This window comes from Dipteris shenzhenensis, chromosome 1, assembly GCF_047967505.1.
Source record: "Dipteris shenzhenensis isolate YYH24624 ecotype China chromosome 1, Dip_SZ_1.0, whole genome shotgun sequence".
Taxonomy (NCBI): Eukaryota; Viridiplantae; Streptophyta; class Polypodiopsida; order Gleicheniales; family Dipteridaceae; genus Dipteris; species Dipteris shenzhenensis.
In genome coordinates, this window is record NC_141596.1 from 1,184,633 (window position 1) to 1,206,343 (window position 21,711).

General features: G+C 43.9%; 1 protein-coding gene across 1 annotated transcript in view; it reads right to left on the reverse strand.

Moving 5' to 3' along the window:
* The window catches only part of LOC147905228 (uncharacterized), a 54,817-nt gene extending 34,019 nt beyond the window's left edge, over positions 1–20,798 (reverse strand). Inside the window, exons 1-7 of the mRNA XM_087378764.1 lie at positions 20,160–20,798; positions 19,698–19,792; positions 7,839–8,926; positions 5,257–5,284; positions 4,845–5,147; positions 4,593–4,676; positions 4,146–4,418 (exon numbers count right to left, since the gene is read on the reverse strand). Coding sequence (XP_087234890.1) covers positions 4,146–4,418; positions 4,593–4,676; positions 4,845–5,147; positions 5,257–5,284; positions 7,839–8,783 — 1,633 coding nt within the window. The 5' untranslated portion in view covers positions 8,784–8,926; positions 19,698–19,792; positions 20,160–20,798. The remainder of the gene's footprint in view (positions 1–4,145; positions 4,419–4,592; positions 4,677–4,844; positions 5,148–5,256; positions 5,285–7,838; positions 8,927–19,697; positions 19,793–20,159) is intronic.
* Between the last annotated feature and the right edge of the window lie 913 nt (positions 20,799–21,711).

Genomic DNA, 21,711 nt, shown 5'->3' on the forward strand with positions numbered 1-21,711 from the left:
ACCGCACCACTCAACTACTAAACCACTGTGTAACTGTAAATACTCCTGACTGCTCCATGTGCTAAGCTCACTCTCCATGTGCGTAGCTCTCGATGAGATCACGCCTTGGGCATGGTACTCTTGTGGTTGACATGTGTCAACGCATGGTCGCCTCGGATAGTACTCCTAGATGAACCCATGTGGTCAACCCTTCGTGTCGTGTGGCTGACCTGTGTTGACACATGGTCAACATGTGTTCAATGCTTGAAGATAGCAACTGCATGGGGTGTCTATTGTAACATAGATCAAGTGTCTATGAGGGATGACGGGGATCATCACTCTAAGAATTTCCACCAAAATTCCTTTGAGTTGTTGCTTAGTTTTATTAATTGCTCCTCGTTTTGATGGACAAAATCCTAAGTACCAGTCGACGATACTCACGCATCGTCTCTGGTTCGTTCGGAAGGCTATGCTTGGTCTCGAATCTAAGTTGGCGGCAGCAAAGAGCCTTACACTCACCATCGTACCAGCTATTGCAGGGTACAAAACCATGAGGCGGGGGGCAAGTGGAGCGTGGGAGGGGAAGGCGTGAAGGGCAGCCTCGCGAAGTGAAATAGTGTGTTCAGAGCGGCGTAATCCTCTAGTAGTGGTATGTGATCAATGTATGTGTGCAGTGTGTTTAGGCATGCAGAATACTTAGGTGAGAGATTACGGTCAATGTATGTGTCACGGTAGGTGGTGTGAGTGATAGGGGTGTGACCGATGGTGATTGGTGAGATGAGGGGTAGAGATGCTGAAGAAAAGGTAGGTATGGTATGCCCCTGGAGGGGGCCACGAAACAAAGAAGTCGGTGATACAAGATGTGAAGGTGATGTAGTCAACTACACTAGAGCCTCCCTCATGTGGGAAATAAGTGAAATCACCTGAAGAGGGCCATAAACTGAGATAATTGTAGATGATGATCATGTATCCTACCCATATCCAACTGTGCATGTCCATATTATGTGACTGGGGCATGTCTGTCAGTGGAGACTCGTATCACCTAGGTCAATGTCTGGTAGCAAGATAGCATTGTCTCGGAAGTCTAGAAGTGGTACGTGACATGCACCACCTCTCCTCGCATTGAAGTCCCCAACGAGGAGCATTTTTCGGGCTCGAGAAGTCTACTTGTGCTTGAGGCTTAAGGACGCTTATTGTAAGCCTGCAACTGGTTCTGAGAATCGGCCTGAAGCAGCACCGGGACGTGGGAAGCTAAATTTTCTGCTATGATTGCTGAAGTAGCTTCTTCATTGGACAAAGCAAGGGAATGCATTGCAGCAAGCAGTAAGCTTCTGCTCTACTCATCAGTGCTAAAGGGGTGCAACAGCTCTAGAACAGAGAGCTAAAAGAAGGAACAAAGATTCTTTGAATAGATAGCAAAGCTGCAACGATTCAGGGCAGGTATGATGAGACCTTTGTTTCACAATCTGTCTGCTTCATTGGATCTGCAAGGATCCAAAACCTTCAGTTCATAATCCATCTGCTCCATTGGATCTGGAAAGTTTTGGATCTAGAAGGATCCAAAACCTTCAGTTCATAGTTCCAATTCCTGTTTTTGTGAGAAAACTGCATGTGGAGAATTCCTGAAGATCTCACACGTCTACAAGCTCTCAACAAAGTTTGTGAATGTTTTTTTTTTTTTAAGTCGGGAGAGAAGGCATCTCCTTGTGACACGCGTGGAGTTGAATTTTTGCACCTCTCTTTACAAAGCTCTAAAAAGTAGTCAACAACATTGACTTTATGATTTACTCAAATGTTTGGCCCTATTTTCCTGTAAAAGGATCTCATATGCCTTGAGAAACTTGGCTGTGTTTTTCTAAGGATATTTACAATAAGTGTATGTCTCTATGTGGAGACAAAAAGCTCAAAGGCAAGGACACTTTCTCTTGGCGATTGTTGTCTGAGTCAAATTTGTGTTCTAAATGTGATGTTTACCCTTTAGTGGTTGAGAGGTTCAGTTGACGGAACTAAGAATCACACTTTGTCCATCAAGATGACTTTATAATTTACTCAAATGTTTGGCCCTATTTTCCAGTAAAAGGATCTCATATGCCTTGAGAAATCTGGTTGTGTTTTTGTAAGGATATTTACAACAACTGTATGTCTCTATTTGGAGGGGAAAAAACTCAAAGGCAAAGGGCACTTTATCTTGGTGATTGCTATCTAAATGAAATTTCCGTTCTGTGTGTGAAATTTATCCTGAGTGATTGAATTCATTATTGAGCATGCTTTCAAGCTGTCTTTCCTTTAATTGCAGCAAGAATTATCTTGATAAAAGTTGATGGCTCCCGAAGGAAAATACTTCGACAAGAAGGATCAGTTTGACGGAACTAAGTACCACCCTTTCTCCGTCAAGATGAAGATGGGATTAATCGAGCAAGACAAGTGGGGGATAGTATCTAGAGCCAACAAGAAGCCTTCTGCTCATCAACCAGAAGACATGTCAGCTTGGGTGACCATGGATATGAAGACATTTCCTTCCTTCTCTCTGGTAGAATCTCAAATAGATCAAGTGGCTTCAGTAAATTCGTCACACGAACATGTATTTGGTCAAGTAACTGCAGCCCCTCAGTTGTTTCTTCGAGAGAACATATATCGTCTCAAAATGAATGGAGTTGTGAATGTGGCCGAATGTATTGGCAAGCTCCTTGCCTTGGTGGATCAACTTGCTGGTGCTAGGGTGACTGCAAGTGACGAAGAAGCTATGTTTGTTCTTATAACCAACATGCCTGATATTGCGAATCAATCTACCTTAACAGTTAGTGATGCTGCTGCCGCTCTTATCCTGGAGGAGGCACGAGTTGCTTGAAGGAAGTAAAATGGCAAAGAAAAAGAGAGAAGTACTGACTCTTCAAAGGAAGAAAAAAGTAAAGGCCCATGTGAGTAAGCTCTCTTTGTGAAGAAGCCACATGTCTGCTACTATTGCAAACAACCGGGGCATGTCATTAAGGAGTGCCGCAAGAAGCAACGAGATGAGACGCTTAATCGTAAAGATACTGCATCTAGCCATGCTGCCAATCGTGCCAATGCTTAAAGTATACTGTAGACTATGTGGCTTTACACTTCTTTGTGATCAAACAAATTCTAGTAAGTCCTTAGTAATTCCCTGGTTAAAGCACACCCTGCATGGTATGGATATCAAGAGAGAGTGTTGAGAAATATATGATCATAGTATCCAATTCCAATTGAGCTATGTATACCTAAGTGAAGTGGTTGTCTAAGGCTCAAGTTGTGTGCTAGTCATATGACACATAAAAGTGCTATGTGGCAACAAATTGTAATTGCCTCCTTGCATGAGAAACACTTGGAGGAGTGCTTAGTGCAGAACAAGTGGACTCTTCCTCTTACTATTTAAGGTCTTGTACATGAGTGTGTGAGACATCTTTGTGAGTTGTATCCTCTTAGTGATCAATACAATTTGTGTTGCTTTGTGACATCTTGCCTTCAGCTCTTGTCCATATTCGGATTTAACTTCTTTCAACTTTTATCAATTACAATGGTGTTTACTGATTTTAGGGATGACTATTGCGACCTGTCCTAGCAGCGCAATCTTCACGTGTCTCTACCCTTACAAAAAGCCTATCTGAAGAAGATTGTAAAGATTGTAAAAGGAGCAACCAGCTTTTAGAAAAGTGCTTCCAGTGTTCGCTTGTTCACCATTGTAAACATTTTACGCTTGGCAGATAGGCTATAGAACATGTCTCATGGAAGGGCAGACAATGGTGGTTGGAGATTTGAAATTTGAATAAGAAGCAGAAAATTTAAAGCATTCTCATATTACCTGGTTCCATAATCAATAGTACTGTGCTTTTTGGCTGCTCAGGGGAACTTCTTTCAGTCCTTTTCTCAATGAGGCTGTTTAGATAATGATGAAACCTTCTTTGGAAAAAAAAAAGATAATGATGAAACCCTTAGGAGCACTTGTTATTTGGTTGAGATATCATGCTTGCATTACCAGCATTGCGTAATTCTGGTGTAAGATCTTTAATTTGTTGGAGACAATAATAATCTTTACATCCTATGGTTTTCCAGAGGTTAAAAAACAATGCACACCTTCAGCACCCATCAAAATTATGTAGCCACCAACATAAATAAATCTGATATAAACTGAAGGTCCCTGCTTTTACCTTCTCCAGTTTGCATTGCAGAATGGGTGCCCCAAGGACAGGGAGGTAGAACTGCAGAAACCATGTCCTGCACCACATGAGAACCATTTTGACCAACTGTGCTCACAGCTTCATTTTCGATGCACTTTGTCATAGAGTTGGTACCCCAAGGATATGAAGGTAAAATTGCAGAAGCCATTTCCTCCATTACATAAGTGCCATTCTGACCAAGTGTTCTCAGACCATCTTTTTCGTTGCTCTTATTTCTTAGTATTGGCACCTGTTCAATAAGCTCTACAGGGAAAACAAAATACTACCCTAATTATCTTGTGATTAAATATGCTGATGCTATTTCACTTGAAAAGAGCCAATGTATAGCATACAACAAGGGAGATTATGAAACCTTCAATGTAATCATATTCCCCATTAAGTAAGCAGGGAAAACATCAGAGGCAAGCTCAAATTTACCTTCTCCAACCTCTGCCACGCTCTTCTCTGCTTGCTTTGCAAATTTTCTTTTTGGTTCACTCTCCTTTTGCAGGGGCACTGCATCTGTAGGTAGACACGAAAATAGGGTATATAAACAAAAGTTTACCATACCACTACATACGAACTACAAACACATACTCATCTCATGAGCTCTATTTGAAGGTCAAATACTTCTAGTAGACAAATTTCATCCAAAAGTTTACAATGAGCAAGGAGTGCTGTAGTTTTAACCTTCAGATTTTGTCATATGGCCCCAAGGATAATCAGGCAGCAGGACAGGAGAAACCCCACAGATGGGGATTCTCTCCTCAGATGCCAATTGTACTTTTCGGTAAGAACTCTCAGTCTGATTTGTCTCCCCGGTGGCAATGTCTTCAGTATACTGAGAAACAGCAATAGCCCCCGAAAAAAATTCAGAACTCTCAGTCTGATTTGGCTCCCTGGTGGCAGTGTCTAACTCCAGATTAGTACATTGGGAAACAACCATAGCCCCTGAAATAACTTCCTCTTTGACAAGAGACTTGTGGACTGCTCCTGCACCAGGTGATATTCAAGATCATTTTAAATAAAATAGAATTCCTGGTTAAGCTAAATGATAGCAGGCTCAGAGACCTCCAAAAAAATTTCCTCTGATTGAACTTGCCCTCTGTTTCCTTAGAGATCCACTCATCCTACTGGATCAAAACACTATATAAGCACAGATTGCATGCGTTTTATAAAATCCCCACACGCCACAAAAAACATATTTGAAAGAAGTATGGACATATTGAAAAGCGGTCTCTTAATATTGAAAAAAGGTCTATCAACATGGGCATATAGAAAAAGAATTATACCATGTTTACTATGCCTGATTCCATCTTATCCCTAAGAGAGGTTGTGGAAATTTGATTTCCCAATGGAGGCCCATCACTCATTTTACAAGATATTGACCAAAACTCAGTCGCCGGCATTTTGCAACCGAATTCTTCCAGACCTTATTCATGATACACATATGGGCTTTGTGCATTGCAGAAGCACTTATGATAATATCTTCTCTTTTTGGGAGGCTTCGCATCGGTCTATTAGATCGTCCAACGCCTTGCCATTCTACTCGTGGATTTTGAAATCCTCTTGAGAAAATTCAAGATCATGTAGTACATGAGAAAACACCCTAGAAGGACCAGAAATAAACTCCTAATTGGAGCAATGGAACAACCAAGGTTGAGACTGAAAATGCCATCTCAACATTGTAGGTGACTCCGATAAGAAATGGGGACCACTCCATTCCTTAAGGAATACCACCCTCTTGGTAAAGTGTGCCCACAGAGACCCTTGCATCTGCACACATATGGCCATCAAAGTATGTATTGTGTCTGTCCAAATGCTAGCCAAGGTATGAGTGGATGAACCAAGGAGCCGTCCAAGGTCTCTATACATCTAGACCTCCACATATGCCAAGTTGATATGATTGCCAAAATCTTCCAAGACGTATCAACTAATGCATGTGCAGGTCTTGAAGGAACTGGAAGGAGGAAAGGAGAGAAGGGAACTAGAAGGAAGGAAGCAAAACTTGAACTAGAAATGAAATGAAATGGAAGGAAAGGCAAGAACCAAAAATGAAATCACTTACATGACCAAAAGCTCCACTGAGTTGATTGATTTGACAAGTGAAAGTACAACACTTATATAGAGTGGACACACACACTCAAGTACCATATGTGGGATAACTCCCAATATGCCACATGACACTCTCTCACACAAAGACTCATAAAACTAGTTTAGAACACACTCTTTGACTATGATTTCTCCAACATACCCTCCCTCAGAGAAAAGAGTGTGAGACCCAACACGCAAGGAGTAAACTGATCCCCCCTCCACCGCAATAATGCAAACAGCAAGTATAGGAACAAAGTGGACAGGTTGTGAACACAAGTGAGCAAGAGTGCACACACAAGAAAGCTCCAATAGAAATGTTCAAATGAAACAATACAAGTACTTGGTATATATAGTAACCAAGTACTACTGGTCAACCACGGGGTTGACTTTATCCCTACAACACCATATCTTTGTAATCTCTTACAAATCTCCCCTCAAAGATATGGCTGAAAGTACCCTGGAAACGTCTCAGGTGTATCTTGCAGTACCTAAAGTACCATGGTTGCACAAATTCATCAAGATGGATATGCGACCTAAGGGAGTACATGAAAACAATGTCATTGTGAATCACTTCACAACCCCCTTTGACATTGTGAGAATGTCTCTGATCCCCAAGCCATGTCGATGTCGTAAGAAAAGATCTGTTGAAAGCGGAATACATCATGAAATCATGAGGATAATAAAAAACCCCCTCAGAGTGAGGTGGAAAGAAACCAAGGCTGAGGCTGAAAGTGCCATCTCAACCCTGTAGTAGATTCAGAGAAGAAAGGAGAATCCTTCCATTCCCTGAAGAAAGAAGCCCTCCTAGCTGAGGCTGCACGGGAGTCCCCCTGCATACCCGTCCATACGGCCATCAGATTGTGTACGACGTCTGTCCAGATACTAGCCAATGTGTGCAAGGGATGAACCTGAGTACCCTCCATAGCCTCTGTGCATCTGGATCTCCAGATATGCCAGGTCACTTGGTCACTTGGTCTAGCATGCAGAAAAAGTCCAGCTCAGCATCGACTAGGAAAGGATATTTCTCAGGGAATGGAGAGACAGCCCTTTCTCACCCCCTCTGGCCTTTTCAGCCACAGTCAAAGTTGATTCCTCATGTTCTTTCATGTTTTGCATGGTGCATCGATTCCTTGAGTTCTTTGGTGCTCCGAATGATGCATAAGTAACTTGCCCTCTTCGTTTGATTTGTCATACTTAGTATTAAGTATTTTGATTGTTTTGTTTCCTTTTGCTTGGTATTTGTTACTACAGCAGTTACCCATAAATCACCTACAAAACCTGCATAACTTAAGGATCGAAATACAACTCCAAAGTCCATGCACTTGGCTGGATTTGCTGGATTTTCTTCAGGATTAAGAGTATGGCAATTGGTCAGTAAAACTAGGTGGCTTGGATGACCACCAACTAGATCGATGTATGATAACTTTTTTTGGCAGCCTAACCGATAATGGTGCCAATAATGGTGTCTTACAAAGGAAAATTTATATCCACTCATTCTTATCTCTTTAATCTTTATATGTGCTCTCAATGCAATTGCAAGAAAGAATCTAATAGCACTGAGGATGTTCTATAAAGTTTGAAAATTCAGACCTGAACTCTACACAAGAACATGAAATCCCTTTCTATGCAGAAGACAAACAATACCCAACCTTTCTGGAAAAAGAGGGAGAAGCATGCCAAGCAACCAAACGCTTCAGTGTCCCTGTTTTGCAAATCTTCTTGCTCGTCACGAGTTTTATTGTCTTCTACTGAAGAATCTTGAACCCGTAAATCATCAGCCTCCTCTACATAATCTGGATACCATCTGTCAACTGATATCAGGCTTGATCTTTTCCTTTTGCGCAACACGACTCTTTTTGTAACGCAGGAACCACACACAGGACAAAGGAGGTCGTGTGTGTTTTGATGCTTTATAACTCTCACGATTTCTTCAACAATCTCTCCTGTGGAAGAACTCAGTTGAAGTGTACGGGTCCAGTGCTCTCTCAGCTCTTCATCATCTGTGTTTTCACATGTAAAACTATTTCTGGCATATTCATCTTCTGGATTCTTCTGCGCAGAAGATAAGAGGTTGCCTGGCTGATCTTTCCTGATCATTGAGTGATCCAGATGTTTAATATCTATACCATCCATATTTTGCTCTTGTGTGGGAAAAAACTCCCTAGATTGAGGTAAATCAGTACAAGGCTCATAATTTTGATGGTGTGTAAAAACAGGATCCTCACTACATTCCTTAGTCCAAGCTCCCTCATCACCAGCTGTTTCAGAGTTCTTTGTAGGATAGAATTGTCCATGATGCAGATAAGATTTGTCATCCTTATTTGATTCCTTTGTCTCTTTTGTGGTACATAATAAAGTGATCCCTGAGGACTGACCATATCCTGTTTGTTCTAAAACTGCATAGCTCGACACCACTGCCAAATCTTCCTCCTGCTCATTATCTGTTTTTCTTTCTAAATTTGTTGATGCAGACATGACTGCCTCCCCCACATCAAGTGCAGCTTCAGAAAACAAAACACTGCCTGCTTCCATCATTTATATTACAAAGTAGAGTATATGCCTGCAGCTCCCTGTTCTTGTAAGAATAAACATATTCTGCTGTCACTTGCAAAATAGCAATTCAGTACCCGATACAAATGGCCTGCAAATGCCATCAAACACTCGCTTCCCCAAAACTTCTGCAACAGAACATCATCACAAATGCTTGATTATTAGTATCCTTAGAAACAGTTGAGTGTGGAGAAGCACCCCTTTGCAAAATTGCATAAAATTCCGAAGGGTATGCAATGTGAATGAACCTATGAAACAAGCCACAATGGTAGCACAAGCAGCTTAAAAGGCACTTGAAAACAATGTCACCATAAAGCCATTTTGATGATGTTCTATCACTCAATTGTTTTGTATATGCATCAATTATCCCTTATACATTTGTCACACAAATACGATTCAGGTCATGTAGGCCACATCGCAAAGAGATCTCCTTAAACATCCTACAAGTGCAAGCTACATATGGAAATGCAGGTCTTAGCGCAAAACCTTATTTCACACTATAGAACAAACGCTGAAATTTTACCTATGGTGGTGAAGCGTTAGACAAAATAGGTTAGACATTTGGTACTCGCTGTCAAATCATTTTGGTCTGCCATCGTAAGAAAATCAGGTCTGGCAAGATGGGGTTGCAATAAATTGGAAAAAGATGTCTAAAACAGGATATAGCAGTCAACTTACTCAACACCATTATGTGAAATGACCATGTATTGGTGAAAGAGGGAAAGAGGCAAGAGTATAACAGCGGGGGAAGTGCAAGAGAACAATGGGAAAATGAGAGTTAGGGAACACACAGAGAGAGAGAGAGAGAGATTGAGGCTGAAAAGTGGTGCAGTGAGCTGAGTAGATTAGGAGAGAGAGAAAGAAAGATATACTAACGTCTTCGGGAGGCCCGGACCTATGAGACAAGGTACAATCAAAAAATTAACTCATACAAGCCACTATGGGCTGGAGCAAAAGGCTCACTAGGGCCCTTCCTGAGCGCTCTAATAAAGAAACTCAAAACTCAAAACACACAAAGATAAAAAATCTTGAAATGACGATGTGATAATGTCACCTATAATCTTGGTGCCATGGTAGCTCTCCAGTGGGTTGCAAAGACATTGTGTATCTCCCTCTGTTAGGCCGTCTCTCACTGCGGTGGGGAGTATGGTCTCCATGATCTCTATAAGCAGTGGGGCCATGTCGAGAGTGACACCTCGACTCTGACGGTCCCTTCTGAGTAGAGCTAGGATGGGTTGGACCTCCATCGTACATGCTCTCTATATCATGCGTGATATGTGTGTCTCTGACTCCACAACTCCATGTCATCTCTCGCAGTGATCACTCTACCCTCATCCCAGCTAGCTCCCCTCCTCCACTCCACTATGTTCTAGGACTGACTCAAATGCATAGAAACTTGTGACATGGTGTTGTGCTCAATCTGTCACTATCTCATGTGGCATTGTCACCTCCTACTACTTGATCTCTCTAAGTAGGTTCTCTTTGTGTTGCTGCATCTCAATCAGATAGAGACCAATGCAAATCTGGTCATGAAAGTGGATCAGTTGAGAAAGTGACCCAAAACCATGCTCCTCTTGAAAGAGACAATGGTATCGTCCACGAACCTCATAAAAGACTGGGCAAGTGCATAGGATATCTCCTTTGTCTCCACCTCCTCTGGTGTGCACAACCTACAGATCCGTTGCTCCCTAGGTGTGCCTATTCATATGGCAATCCTTAGTACATGTGAGACTTGTCTGTCCTCCAGGTACTAAAGTCTGATAATCATTCCATTCTCTGATACTCTCAGGAAGTGGTTGCCATAGAACTAGATCTTGTGAAAACTCCTAGCTCCCTCTCCCAAGACTGCGACGTATAGAGTTGGAGTAGATTCAAGCATATGATATGGTTGATCTCATCTCATGGAAGCAGAAAGGACAAGGCATCCAAAATGTACTAGAAGGAGGGGAGTGGGTCTATCTGAATACCCTGACTGACAAACCATCTAGATATGTGTGAGTTACCAGGCCGTGCTAACCCCTCTCTTTGCTAGTCATCTGGATGACTCTAGTGCCAACCTCAATAGTCTCCAACTAGGAAATCCCAAACCCTGTGAAGATATGTCACCGTCTAAAAGATGGCATCTACCTAGAAACTAAGTTGGGGTACTGTAGGAGCATATTTGAGCATGTAGAGATTAATATTCATCTATATCTCCTCGTTTCGTACCCCTTTTAAATGTGTATGTTTATTCTTTGAGCAATTCAATTTGTGATTATTCTCTCAGAAGCTTCAAGATCCATAAATCATCCATACAACTCAATTTCTATCAAGAAATCACTCAAATCATCACACACAACCTAGCAATCTTCGTACCTCCATTTTCCCTCTGTTTCTTCATGAAAATGAAAGAATTTAATCAGTTGGTAGAAGGAAAAGTTGTTCCCGGATCTACAGTGCATAGCCTTACTCTGCAAGGTCGTTGTGAGAGGACTTATGCCAGGGCAAGAGCCTTGGAAGGACTTTTTTATTAGAAGCATACAGTCTCGCACACCCACTTCAGGAGATGATTGGATACATAGTACCAGATGGGTTTTCACCACAACCCACCTCAGATCTCCCTCTTCCCCTCTTATGGTTGCTATCCTAAAAGCATGGGCCAGCTTCAGGAGTACTCTTCGCAAGATTCCCCCGTCCACCCGTGGAGAGATTGAAAGGCAGCCTATCATGTGGAACGATAGTATTTTGGATGAGCATGGCAGACCACTTGGAGCTTCTCTTTACATGCAGTGGCCCAGATGGGAGAGGGGCCCTGCATCTACTGTGGGAGCATGGAAATCCTTCAGGAGGCTTCTTGCAGACCGATAGGCCCAGGTGGTTCATAATCTCAGAGGGAGTGCAGGGAGAGTTCAACAGATTGATCCAGCCTTGCCCTTGGATTGGGTGGACACAGATGACATGTCTATTACTTGTTCCACCTGGATGGGGGCATTTTCCAGATCGGGCATTCCTTTGCAGGTGATTGCTTTACGTAACACACATGAGGATGCCCTAGTCTTTGATGTTTCTTCGGGGGGCAGGCTGTCCAAGTCCACAGACGATATATTGTTGGAGGTACCGTTTCAGCCAGTTAGGATAGTGGGCTTCATGGAGCATGCCTCTCTTTCACAGTTGTACTTGGATCCTGACCCGCTACTCATTGCCCTGGGCTCATGGAGGCTGTGGCTCTATGGAGGTGTCAATTAAGTTTTTGTAGTGGGACCCTAGGGAATGGGAGTGGATAGATGAAGGGCACCGAGAGAAGGGCATCCCCTTCTTTCGTTACATGGTCAATAATGCCAGGAAATTCCAGCTCAACTGTAGGGGTTGGAGGCCCACCAGAGCTCCTCATTGGGAGTATTATCAGATTTCTGCAGACTTGCAGGAATTTTTTTGGCAAAGGCTCTGGAAATCCCACCGGAATAGAAAAATCACTCTCTTCTTTTGGCTTTCTATTCATGGTGGGATAGCAGTGAATCATTGGAGATCCAGGTTCGGAGCTGACCCTACTTGCCCTCGTTGCCTTTCTGCTTCGGAGACAGTACAGCACTGCCTTTGGGATTGCAGATAGGCGAGAATCATGGGATTGCAAGACTTTTCAGCACTTTTGTTTGCCTCCCCTTCTATATGACCTTGGGATCAGTGGCTTGGCTCACTCTTTCAGGGCCCCAGGTTTCCTTTGAGAGACATGACTCGTCTTGGGCTCTACACATCCGACGACACCTTGTGGAGTCGTGCTCTTTAGAGGATGTTTCGGCCACTCTCTTCAGGGCTGCTCATTCCTCGGTTGATTCTCCATGGGAGGTTTTAGCTAGCATTGCAACATGGCACATTTGGAGAGCTAGATGCACTGAGGCTATGGAGGGTTCTCAAGTTCACCCTTCTCAGATCTTGGCCAGTACTTGGACAGATACGGTACACACTCTGATGGCCATATGGGCGACCATGCATGGATCCTCTCGAGCAGCCTCCTCCAGGAGAGTTACTTTTCTCAGGGATTGGAGAGACTCTCCCTTCCTTGCTAAGACTTCTACAGGGTTGAGTTGGCATTTTCAGCCTCAGCCTTGGTTTCTTTCTACCTCATTCTTCTGAGGTGTTTTTTATTACATGCTTAGCATGTTGTATTTCCGCACAAAGCTTGCTCTAGCGAGTTTCTTTCTTACTAAATAGAAGTCTCTTTTTTGCACACAAAAAAAAAGTTGTTCCCAGCGACATTTTATTACTAAAAAAACTTTTTTGCTATAGCGTGAATTTGAGCCTCTGAGCGACACCTCGTTGCCCGGAGCCCAACTTTGAGCCATAGTGAAAAAGTGTGCTTTTAGGAGTAAAATGTTGTGGGGAACAACTTTCCTTCTGTCATCCGATCAAATTCTTCCACTTTCATGAAAAAATAAACTTAACACTTCCACTTTCCTGCCTTTGTCCATAAAAATGAAAGAATTTAATCACGTGATAGAAAGGAAAGTCATTCCCGTGACATTATAACCTAAAACATGCATTTCTACTACACTGCAAATTCAAACCTCTGAACATGAGTCACTCAAGGAGTTCCTCCCCATTGCCCCTAAGGTCCCACACATGGTCACTAGTTGCCTTCTCTCTCAAGTTTCAAACGTAACACTTTTTGACATTGAAACTCGACATACATTGATGGAGATAGGTATGTTTCAAATCCTAAGCTATGTTTTCTATGCAAATACGTATGATGGGTTTTTTTTTAATCATGTGAAGAAGATATTATAGTTGTTGAATTTTTTGATTAAACATCTTGTAACATCATGACAGATCACTTAAGGGAGTATTTATAGAAACTGCACACCATGTAGTTGATATGATGATATTTCTTAGCTATAAAATATGTTGACTCGTTTTTTCTCTTTTTACAAGGTATTTTTGTTCATATTTTTTATAACATCTTTTCAGTAATGACGAAACCACTATAAATTTGAGACAACTTATTACTTAAGCTCTTGCCAACGTGATGTAGGCCTATATTTATAACTCTCATTATTACCAGTATGCCTACTCCATTACATGTCTCTTCTCATTGATCCTAAGGATGCTGCTACTTTATGATTGGTGCTACTATCCCATTACAGCTCTCATAGTTCTCTTGCTACTCTATTGATTGCATCTCTCACCTATATAGCAGCATGAGAGGTGTGGCATGAGAGCATGATATGGTTTATAGGCATTTAGATAGTAGTACTAGATACAATGCAAAGTTGCAGACTAGAGCAATAGAGCCAAAGTAAGGGTGCAATGAAAGTGTAGTAGCGCAAGTAAAGTTCACAAGCAAAGGGTGTAACAATGTAGTGGGAGAGTGGGAGGAGCAATTGTAGGTGCATAAAAGACATAGTGTAGTATCAGGAGAAAGAGCGAGTGCATAAAAGTAGTAGTAGTAGCAGTAGCAATAGCAGTAGCAGGAGCAGGAGCAGGAGCAGGAGCAGCAGCAGCAGCAGCAGCAGCAGTGGCAGGAGCAGCAGCGCAGGAACAATGTAGAAACTAGGAGGCACAGAGTCAAGAGTAGCAGAGGATTAGAAAAAGAGTACCAAAGGCTTAGAGCAAGAGTAGCAAAGGCATAGAACAAGAGTAGAAGAGGTTCAGAGCAAAAGAGTAACAGAGGTTCAGAGTAGGATACCAAGTGTAGGATACGAGCAATAGAGCAGGATAGTAGATGCAAAGTTTCAGAGTAGTACAACATGTGCAAAGATTCAGAGCAGCAGAGCTGAGGTTCAAAGAAGAAGCACTAGACGTGCATAGCAAAAGCAATGGCAAGCCAAAATTTTAAAATCTAAAATACTTGGGACACTCTAAAAGTCAAGTTCTAGCATAAAAAACAATGGATTTTTTTTTCTGCAAAAAAGAGACTTCTATTAAGTAAGAAAGAAACTCGCTAGAGCAAGCTTTGTGCGGAAATACAACATGCTAAGCATGTAATAAAAAACACCTCAAAAGAATGAGGTAGAAAGAAACCAAGATTGAGGCTGAAAATGCCAACTCAACCTTGTAGAAGTCTCAACAAGGAAGGGAGAGTCTCTCCAATCCTTGAGAAAAGTAACTCCACTGGAGGAGGCTGCTCGAGAGGATCCCTGCATGGTCACCCATATGGCCATCAGAGTGTGTACCGTATTTGTCCAAGTACTGGCCAAGATCTGAGAAGGGTAAACCTGAGAACCCTCCATAGCCTCAGTGCATCTGACTCTACGAATGTGCCATGCTGCAATGCTAGCTAAAACCTCCCATGGAGAGTCAACCAAGGAATGAGCACCCCTGAAGAGAGTGGCCTAAACATCCTCTAAAGAGCACGACTCCACAAGGTGTTGTCGGATGTGTAGAGCCCAAGACGAGTCATGTCTCTCGAAGAAAACCTGGGGCCCTGAAAGAGTGAGCCAAGCCACTGATCCCCAGGTCATATATAAGGGGAGGCGAACAAAAGTGCTGAAAAGTCTTGCAATCCCCTTCCATATGATTCTCGCCTGTCTACAATCCCAAAGGCAGTGCTGTACTATCTCCGAAGCAGAAAGGCAACGAGGGCAAGTAGGGTCAGCTCCGAACCTGGATCTCCAATGATTCACTGCTATCCCACCATGAATAGAAAGCCAAAAGAAGAGAGTGATTTTTCTATTCCGGTGGGATTTCCGGAGCTTCTGCCAAAAAAATTTCTGCAAGTCTGCAGAAATCTAATCATACTCCCAATGAGAAGCTCTGGTGGGCCTCCAACCCCTACAGCTGAGCTGGAATTTCCAGGCATTACTGACCGTGTAACAAAAGAAGGGGATGCTCTTCTCTCGGTGCCCTTCATCTATCCACTCCCATTCCCCAGTGAGTAGCGGGTCACAATCCAAGTACCACTGTGAAAGAGAGCCATGCTCCATGAAGCCCACTATCCTGACTGGCTGAAACGGTACCTTCAACAATATATCGTTTGTGGACTTGGACAGCTTGCCCCCCGAAGAAACATCGAAGACTAGGGCATCCTCATGTGTGTTACATAAAGCAATCACCTGCAAAGGAATGCCTGATCTGGAAAAAGTCCCCATCCAGGTGGAACAAGTAATAGACATGTCATCTGTGTCCACCCAATCCAAGGGCAAGGCTGCATCAATCTGTTGAACTCTCCCTCCATTCCCTCTGAGATTATGAACCACCTGGGCCTGTCGGTCTGCAAGAAGCCTCCTGAAGGCTTTCCATGCTCCCACAGTAGATGCAGGGCCCCTCTCCCATCTGGGCCACTGCATGTAAAGAGAAGCTCCAAGTGGTCTGCCATGCTCATCCAAAATACTATCGTTCCACATGATAGGCTGCCTTTCAATCTCTTCACGGGCGGACGGGGGAATCCTGCAAAGAGTACTCCTGAAGCTAGCCCATGCTTTCAGGATAGCAACCATAAGAGGGGAAGAAGGAGATCTGAGGTGGGCTGTGGTGAAAACCCATCTGGTACTGTGTATCCAATCATCTCCTGAAGTGGGTGTGCGAGACTGTGTGCATCTGATAAAAAAGTCCTTCCAAGGCTCTTGCCCTGGCATAAGTCCTCTCACAATGACCTTGCAAAGTAAGGCTCTACACTGTAGATCCGGGTCAATGATATTCAAACCCCCTTCTCTTGTAGGAAGAATCAAGGTCTCCCAAGCCACCCTGGCTGTAACATCAATTGTGCCATCTAGACCACTCCATAAAAAGTTTCATATGGGCCTCTTGAGCTGAGTGATACAATCCCTAGAGTGGCACCAACAAGAGCATACAAACCATGTTGTGGCTAGAAGAACCTGGTTAACCACCACCACTCTGGATGCCAAGTCAAGTTTGGCTGAGCTCCAGAAAAGGAGCTTTCTTCTTATGCTCTCCAACACCGGAGCAAACTGTTGTGAAGGAGAGATGCCCACCCCAACCTAGCGCTGTCCACGTTCCTGCCGCTATCGGATCTGGCAGCGTTACCAGGAGATCTCACCCCACACCTCAGAGATGTTCGACTTTTGGGACATGGATCCTTCCAAGTGGTTTTCGACTCCCACGAGTCCACAGCCCTTGTTCTCAAAGCTAATCCTCTGGCTTTGGGTTCGAGGAGGATTTTTCTTTTGCCCTACACCTTAAGCTTTGATCCGGTCGAGGAGGATAGTCAAGTCACATCACTGTTCATTAGATTTTCTGGTCTTCCTTAGGTCTACCATCGACTTCTTGCTACTATCGGAGCCACATTCGGAGTGGTCACCCCCCCCTTCCTAACATGCCTTCTTCCTCAGTAGAGGCAGTCAGAGTGGACGGGGTGCCTCAACTTAGGGTCATTGTCTCTGACCCTAACATCTCAGATGACCACATCATGCTTCAGTGCCCAGATGGCTCTCTCTTTCAATAGAGAGTCGAGATTGCAAGTAGACAGGACTAGTGCAGGATTTGCAGGACCCTTGGGCACTTTGCTAGAGATTGCCCAACGAAGATAAAAAGACCTAAGAGGTCTTTTGGTGCGGCTCCTTCACGTACTACCCCGACTGCACCTCCCCAGTGCCCTGTACCACGCACTCCAGGACCACCAGGAGCAACAGGGCACCCTGCTTCACGTACCCCAAGACCACTAGGGGCAGCAAGGCGCCCAAAGCCCGCAGCACACCCAGTACCACGATGGAGAGAGATCACAGCGGCTCCCTTACCTTAGGAGGAGACCTTTGATCCGGTTCAAACAGACGCCATCCAAATTCCAGAGGTAGATGTTGCTGCAGCCTGAAACACTACAGTTCCACATCAAGAGGGGCCTTTAGAATCTAGATGCACCGGTACCAGCCCCAGTCACTTTGGTTTCTGATCATAAGGGGGCTACCGATACTTCTTCCCCACAGACTGTTCCTGCCACAGTCAGGACGACTGAGGTAATGCATGCACAGATGAGGACTCTAGATTCCTCTTCAGACCAGCCACAGGCCTCCTCAGCCCCCAGCTCCAGTTCTGCTGATAGAGGCCTGGCAGGTCCTTCTCCTCCATCTTCCATGAGTACAGGTCTTCTTCGCACTCCTCGGCCAGACCTGCTTCTCAGGAACTCTTTTTCGGCACTGGCAGACTCGGCGACTTTCATGGATGAGGAGTTTGTGTCCTCCACCTTAGGGGTCCCAGTCATTGGGATTCCTTTTGATAGGGCCTCCCCCTCAGCAGGTGTGGGGATCCTTTCACCTGTTAAGTTTCCTGCCCTCAGCACAAGTGTTTCGGCCCAGGGGAAGTTGGTCTCCTCTACTAGGTCGGGTGGCATAGACGTTCATCTAGCGGTGCCAGATACAGGGTGGTTGCAACGGTGCACATGGAGTAGTTACAAGGCACTGACTTGGCGCAAGCTGGCTGTTGCAGGAGACATGAAGAGGCTCAACGGCGGAATGGCTAAGGAGGAGGGGACAACCAATAGGAGAGAGGGAGGGGATTTTCCATCCGGAAGGCGAGGGTGAAGATATTATCAAATATGCTCCTGCCATGCACAAAGCCTGTCTGAGTATCATGGATGAGGTCTGGAAGAAGGGGCTGCAACCGGATGCTGATCGCCTTGGCTAGGATTTTGTACAGAGTGCCCAAAAGAGTAATGGGTCTCCAATGGGATACAAAATTCATGTTGCCACCTTTCGGGATAAGGTGTATGAGTCCCTCGGTCAGTGAGTCAGGCATCTCACCTGAGTCCCAAATGCCCTGCAGGGCTGAAGTAATATGATCACCTATCATATCCCAAAAGGCTGTAAAAAAAGGAGTAAGACCATCGGAACCAAGGCATTTGCCCTTATGAAGGGCGGAACCAGGGCATCTGTCCTTATGAAGGACGGAGAGAGCACTCTTAAACTCTGTGTTGGTAAAGCGTGCATCAAGTGAGCATATCATCTCTGGTGTGACCAACACAAGTAAACTCTGCCAAATCTCATCTCTAGCCATATCTCTGGCATGTGTGTCAGGATTTGAGGAAAGAAGGGAGGCATAGAAAGTTGTCGCTAAGTGCATGACGGTATCCGGATGAGACTGCAAAACGCCGTCAAAGTCAATAAGCTGCCTGACACTCTCTCTACTATGTCTAGGACCAAGTGTAGAGAAAAAGTGTTTATTGACTCTCCCTCCCATCTATATCCAAACCCGTGCATGGAAGGCATACTCTGCTCTCTGATCAAGCAATGTCTGCAAGTGAGCCCTTGCCATAGCAAGGCGCTCCTGTACCCAAGCATCAGATGGTCGTTTCTGCTCCTCGCTGAAAGGTATTCAAAACCTAAGATAAAGTCAAATAACTCCATTCTCAATGATGTGGTCAGCCAACTTAGAGCATCAGTGTAATGGGCGCCGTATCCCTGTGGCAACGTCTAATGCTAGCTGCACATGGTTTTACTTAGCTCTAAATTCAAGTCTCCAGAGAAACCGCTCCTTTTTTCACCTATGATTCAAGTCTTTTCGTCTCCTAATACGGTTTGTACCCCCTACCCTCCTCTTGGGCCTCCCAAAAACAAAATTTCGATGCCATGCATGCTGTCATTCTATCTTTCTAACTCAACATTCAATGACGTTCCTCATGCATGCTCAGTCCCTCCTTACGTACACTAGTTTGTATGGTCAGTTACTGACAGCTACAACCTACAAGTGTGTATTCAGCAGCCCTGATTCCCGTGCTTGTTATTTTCATTTGTTCAGCTACTATATGGATTTATGAGATTCAAGATATTACCTGCCTGGTTCAGTTTCTTGGTAATACGCACATTGTGTTTGAGATGGGTTGGGACTTACTTTGATGTTTAGATCCAAACTTTTCGTTCAATCCATTAGGAGGGGCCCGTAAAAGGAATGAATATGATCTTCAGAGGCATTTAAAGTCACCAAAACCAAGCTGCCAAGTCGCATATAGAAGAGCTGCAGAAATGTCAAAATGCTAACCCGAAGAAAATGGCCAAATAGTTTACACACGCCGATTCGTTCGGTGAAGCGACGCTTTGATCAATTTCTTCAGTAAATCGAAACTCATTCCGTCCCTGTTATTCAGACAATATATGAGACCATATTATTGGGGAAACGATGAAGTCCATCACACATATCTCCGAATCACGAACCATGAGGATAAGGAACTTTACCAAGGGCCAAGGAGCCCATGTTCCTGGAGTAGTCCAGTCATGAAGTTTGCAAAGAAGTCAGAGAATATACATGGAATTGAATTCATAGATACTCAATTACTTTGGAACTTTGTAGGATACAACCCACAAATTGCGTAGAAATGCGGTGGTACTAAAACGAGGGGGTGAGCATGATCTACAGAATAATAACAACAGCAAGTTGCAGAGATAACAACACGGCAAGACAATGCGGGAGGTAACTGCAGGCTAAAAGTACGGGGTGAAGTACCTTCAAACGAAGTGATACAAACGTAGGGCAATGTGTCCTGAGAAACGAGCCACGTTACTGAGACAAAATGAGAAGATTAATGGATTAACGTCGATGCAGAGCGACAGTGTTTGTTGAGCGCGTGAGAGCGAGCCTGCGAGAGTAAATGGAAGGCGAAAGTAGCAGCATGCAGAAGGAAGAAGAGCCAGAGCTGGTAGAAGAGTAGATGAATGTACGCCGACCAGTGGAGTCGGCAACGGGCAGCAAAAGGGCTCTAATGTTTGTGCCAACCTCAGTGCAGAAAGTGTGAACAAGGGACGGGTGGCGAACGGCCATGAAAACTTGGGTTGGGTGATCAACGTCTACCATGTGGAGATGGTTGTGGAGCTGAGTAGAGTGATGCTCATGCAGTGGCTGCGTGATTAGCAGCGTGTGAATCGTGAGACTGTGACTCGTGAGTTGAACGGACAAGCAGCGCCGCAATACAATTAGTAAACGGCAAGTGAAGCACACGTCTCCTGCTCAGTGCTGCTTTGGAAATGCCTCCCTCTTTCAACGGTCCTGAGTCCTGACTCCTCGTCCTTCCAAGTTCCAGCTTTCAAAGTCTTGTTTCTTTATTGCAACCCCGACCGGTGGACACTACAGTAATGAGTCTCTTTATCAGTCCTTCTACCTCGGTATCAATGTTCACCGAAAACCTGCAAACCATATATACAATGAACCTACAACATTTTAATCTTCACCCCTTAAAAACATTTTCTCAATTTTTTAAAATCTGCAAAATTTTAGGTAATTTAGTTATATTTTAGCTTAAAAATTGACAAATTCTAAAGAAAAACCTTCAAAATTTGAAACCCCAAGTTTTGTGATTTGTTGAGAAAAATGTTTTTCGTGAACACTGCTCGGCATCCATCCACTGAGCACTCTCCACAGCATTCATTCTCATGCACAAATTTAGGGAGCCGTTTTCAGGTGAAGATCTCAACATAAAAGCACTCTTAATGGGAATTCATAGCTACAATTACCCTCGTGTAAATTGGTGGCTCTCCTGGGCTATTCACTTAGCACTATGTTCACCTCATTATGATGAGGTGAACATAATGGGACAAAAGTCACGTGTAAGCTTTCCTATGCACTTACAACTAAATGTCAGGCAAGATGTGATGGCAAGGCAATATCATTTTTTTGGTCTGCCCCTCAGGGTAGCCTTAGCAACTGTGAGATTTTGGCAAAGCAGAAATTAGGCATTTCTTGAATTTTTGGAAGTGCATTTTTCCTATTGGCTCTTCTTCGTTGGACTTGCATGCAGACTTTAAAGTGGTTGACTCTCTCTCTCTCTCTCTCTCTCTCTCTCTCTCTCTCTCTCTCTCTCTCTCTCTGCCCACAACAAAGAAGCCACCGCCAAGCCAGGCCACTTGCCACCAAATGGATAGCTTAAGTGCTAGTGGCAAATGGCAAGGCAATATCATTGCCAACCTACTCTAAAATCATAAAACAGGATGAATAATATATATATCATTCATTAGGCCTGCTAATGCATGAGTGAAATGCCCAAACAAATGCATGAGTGAAA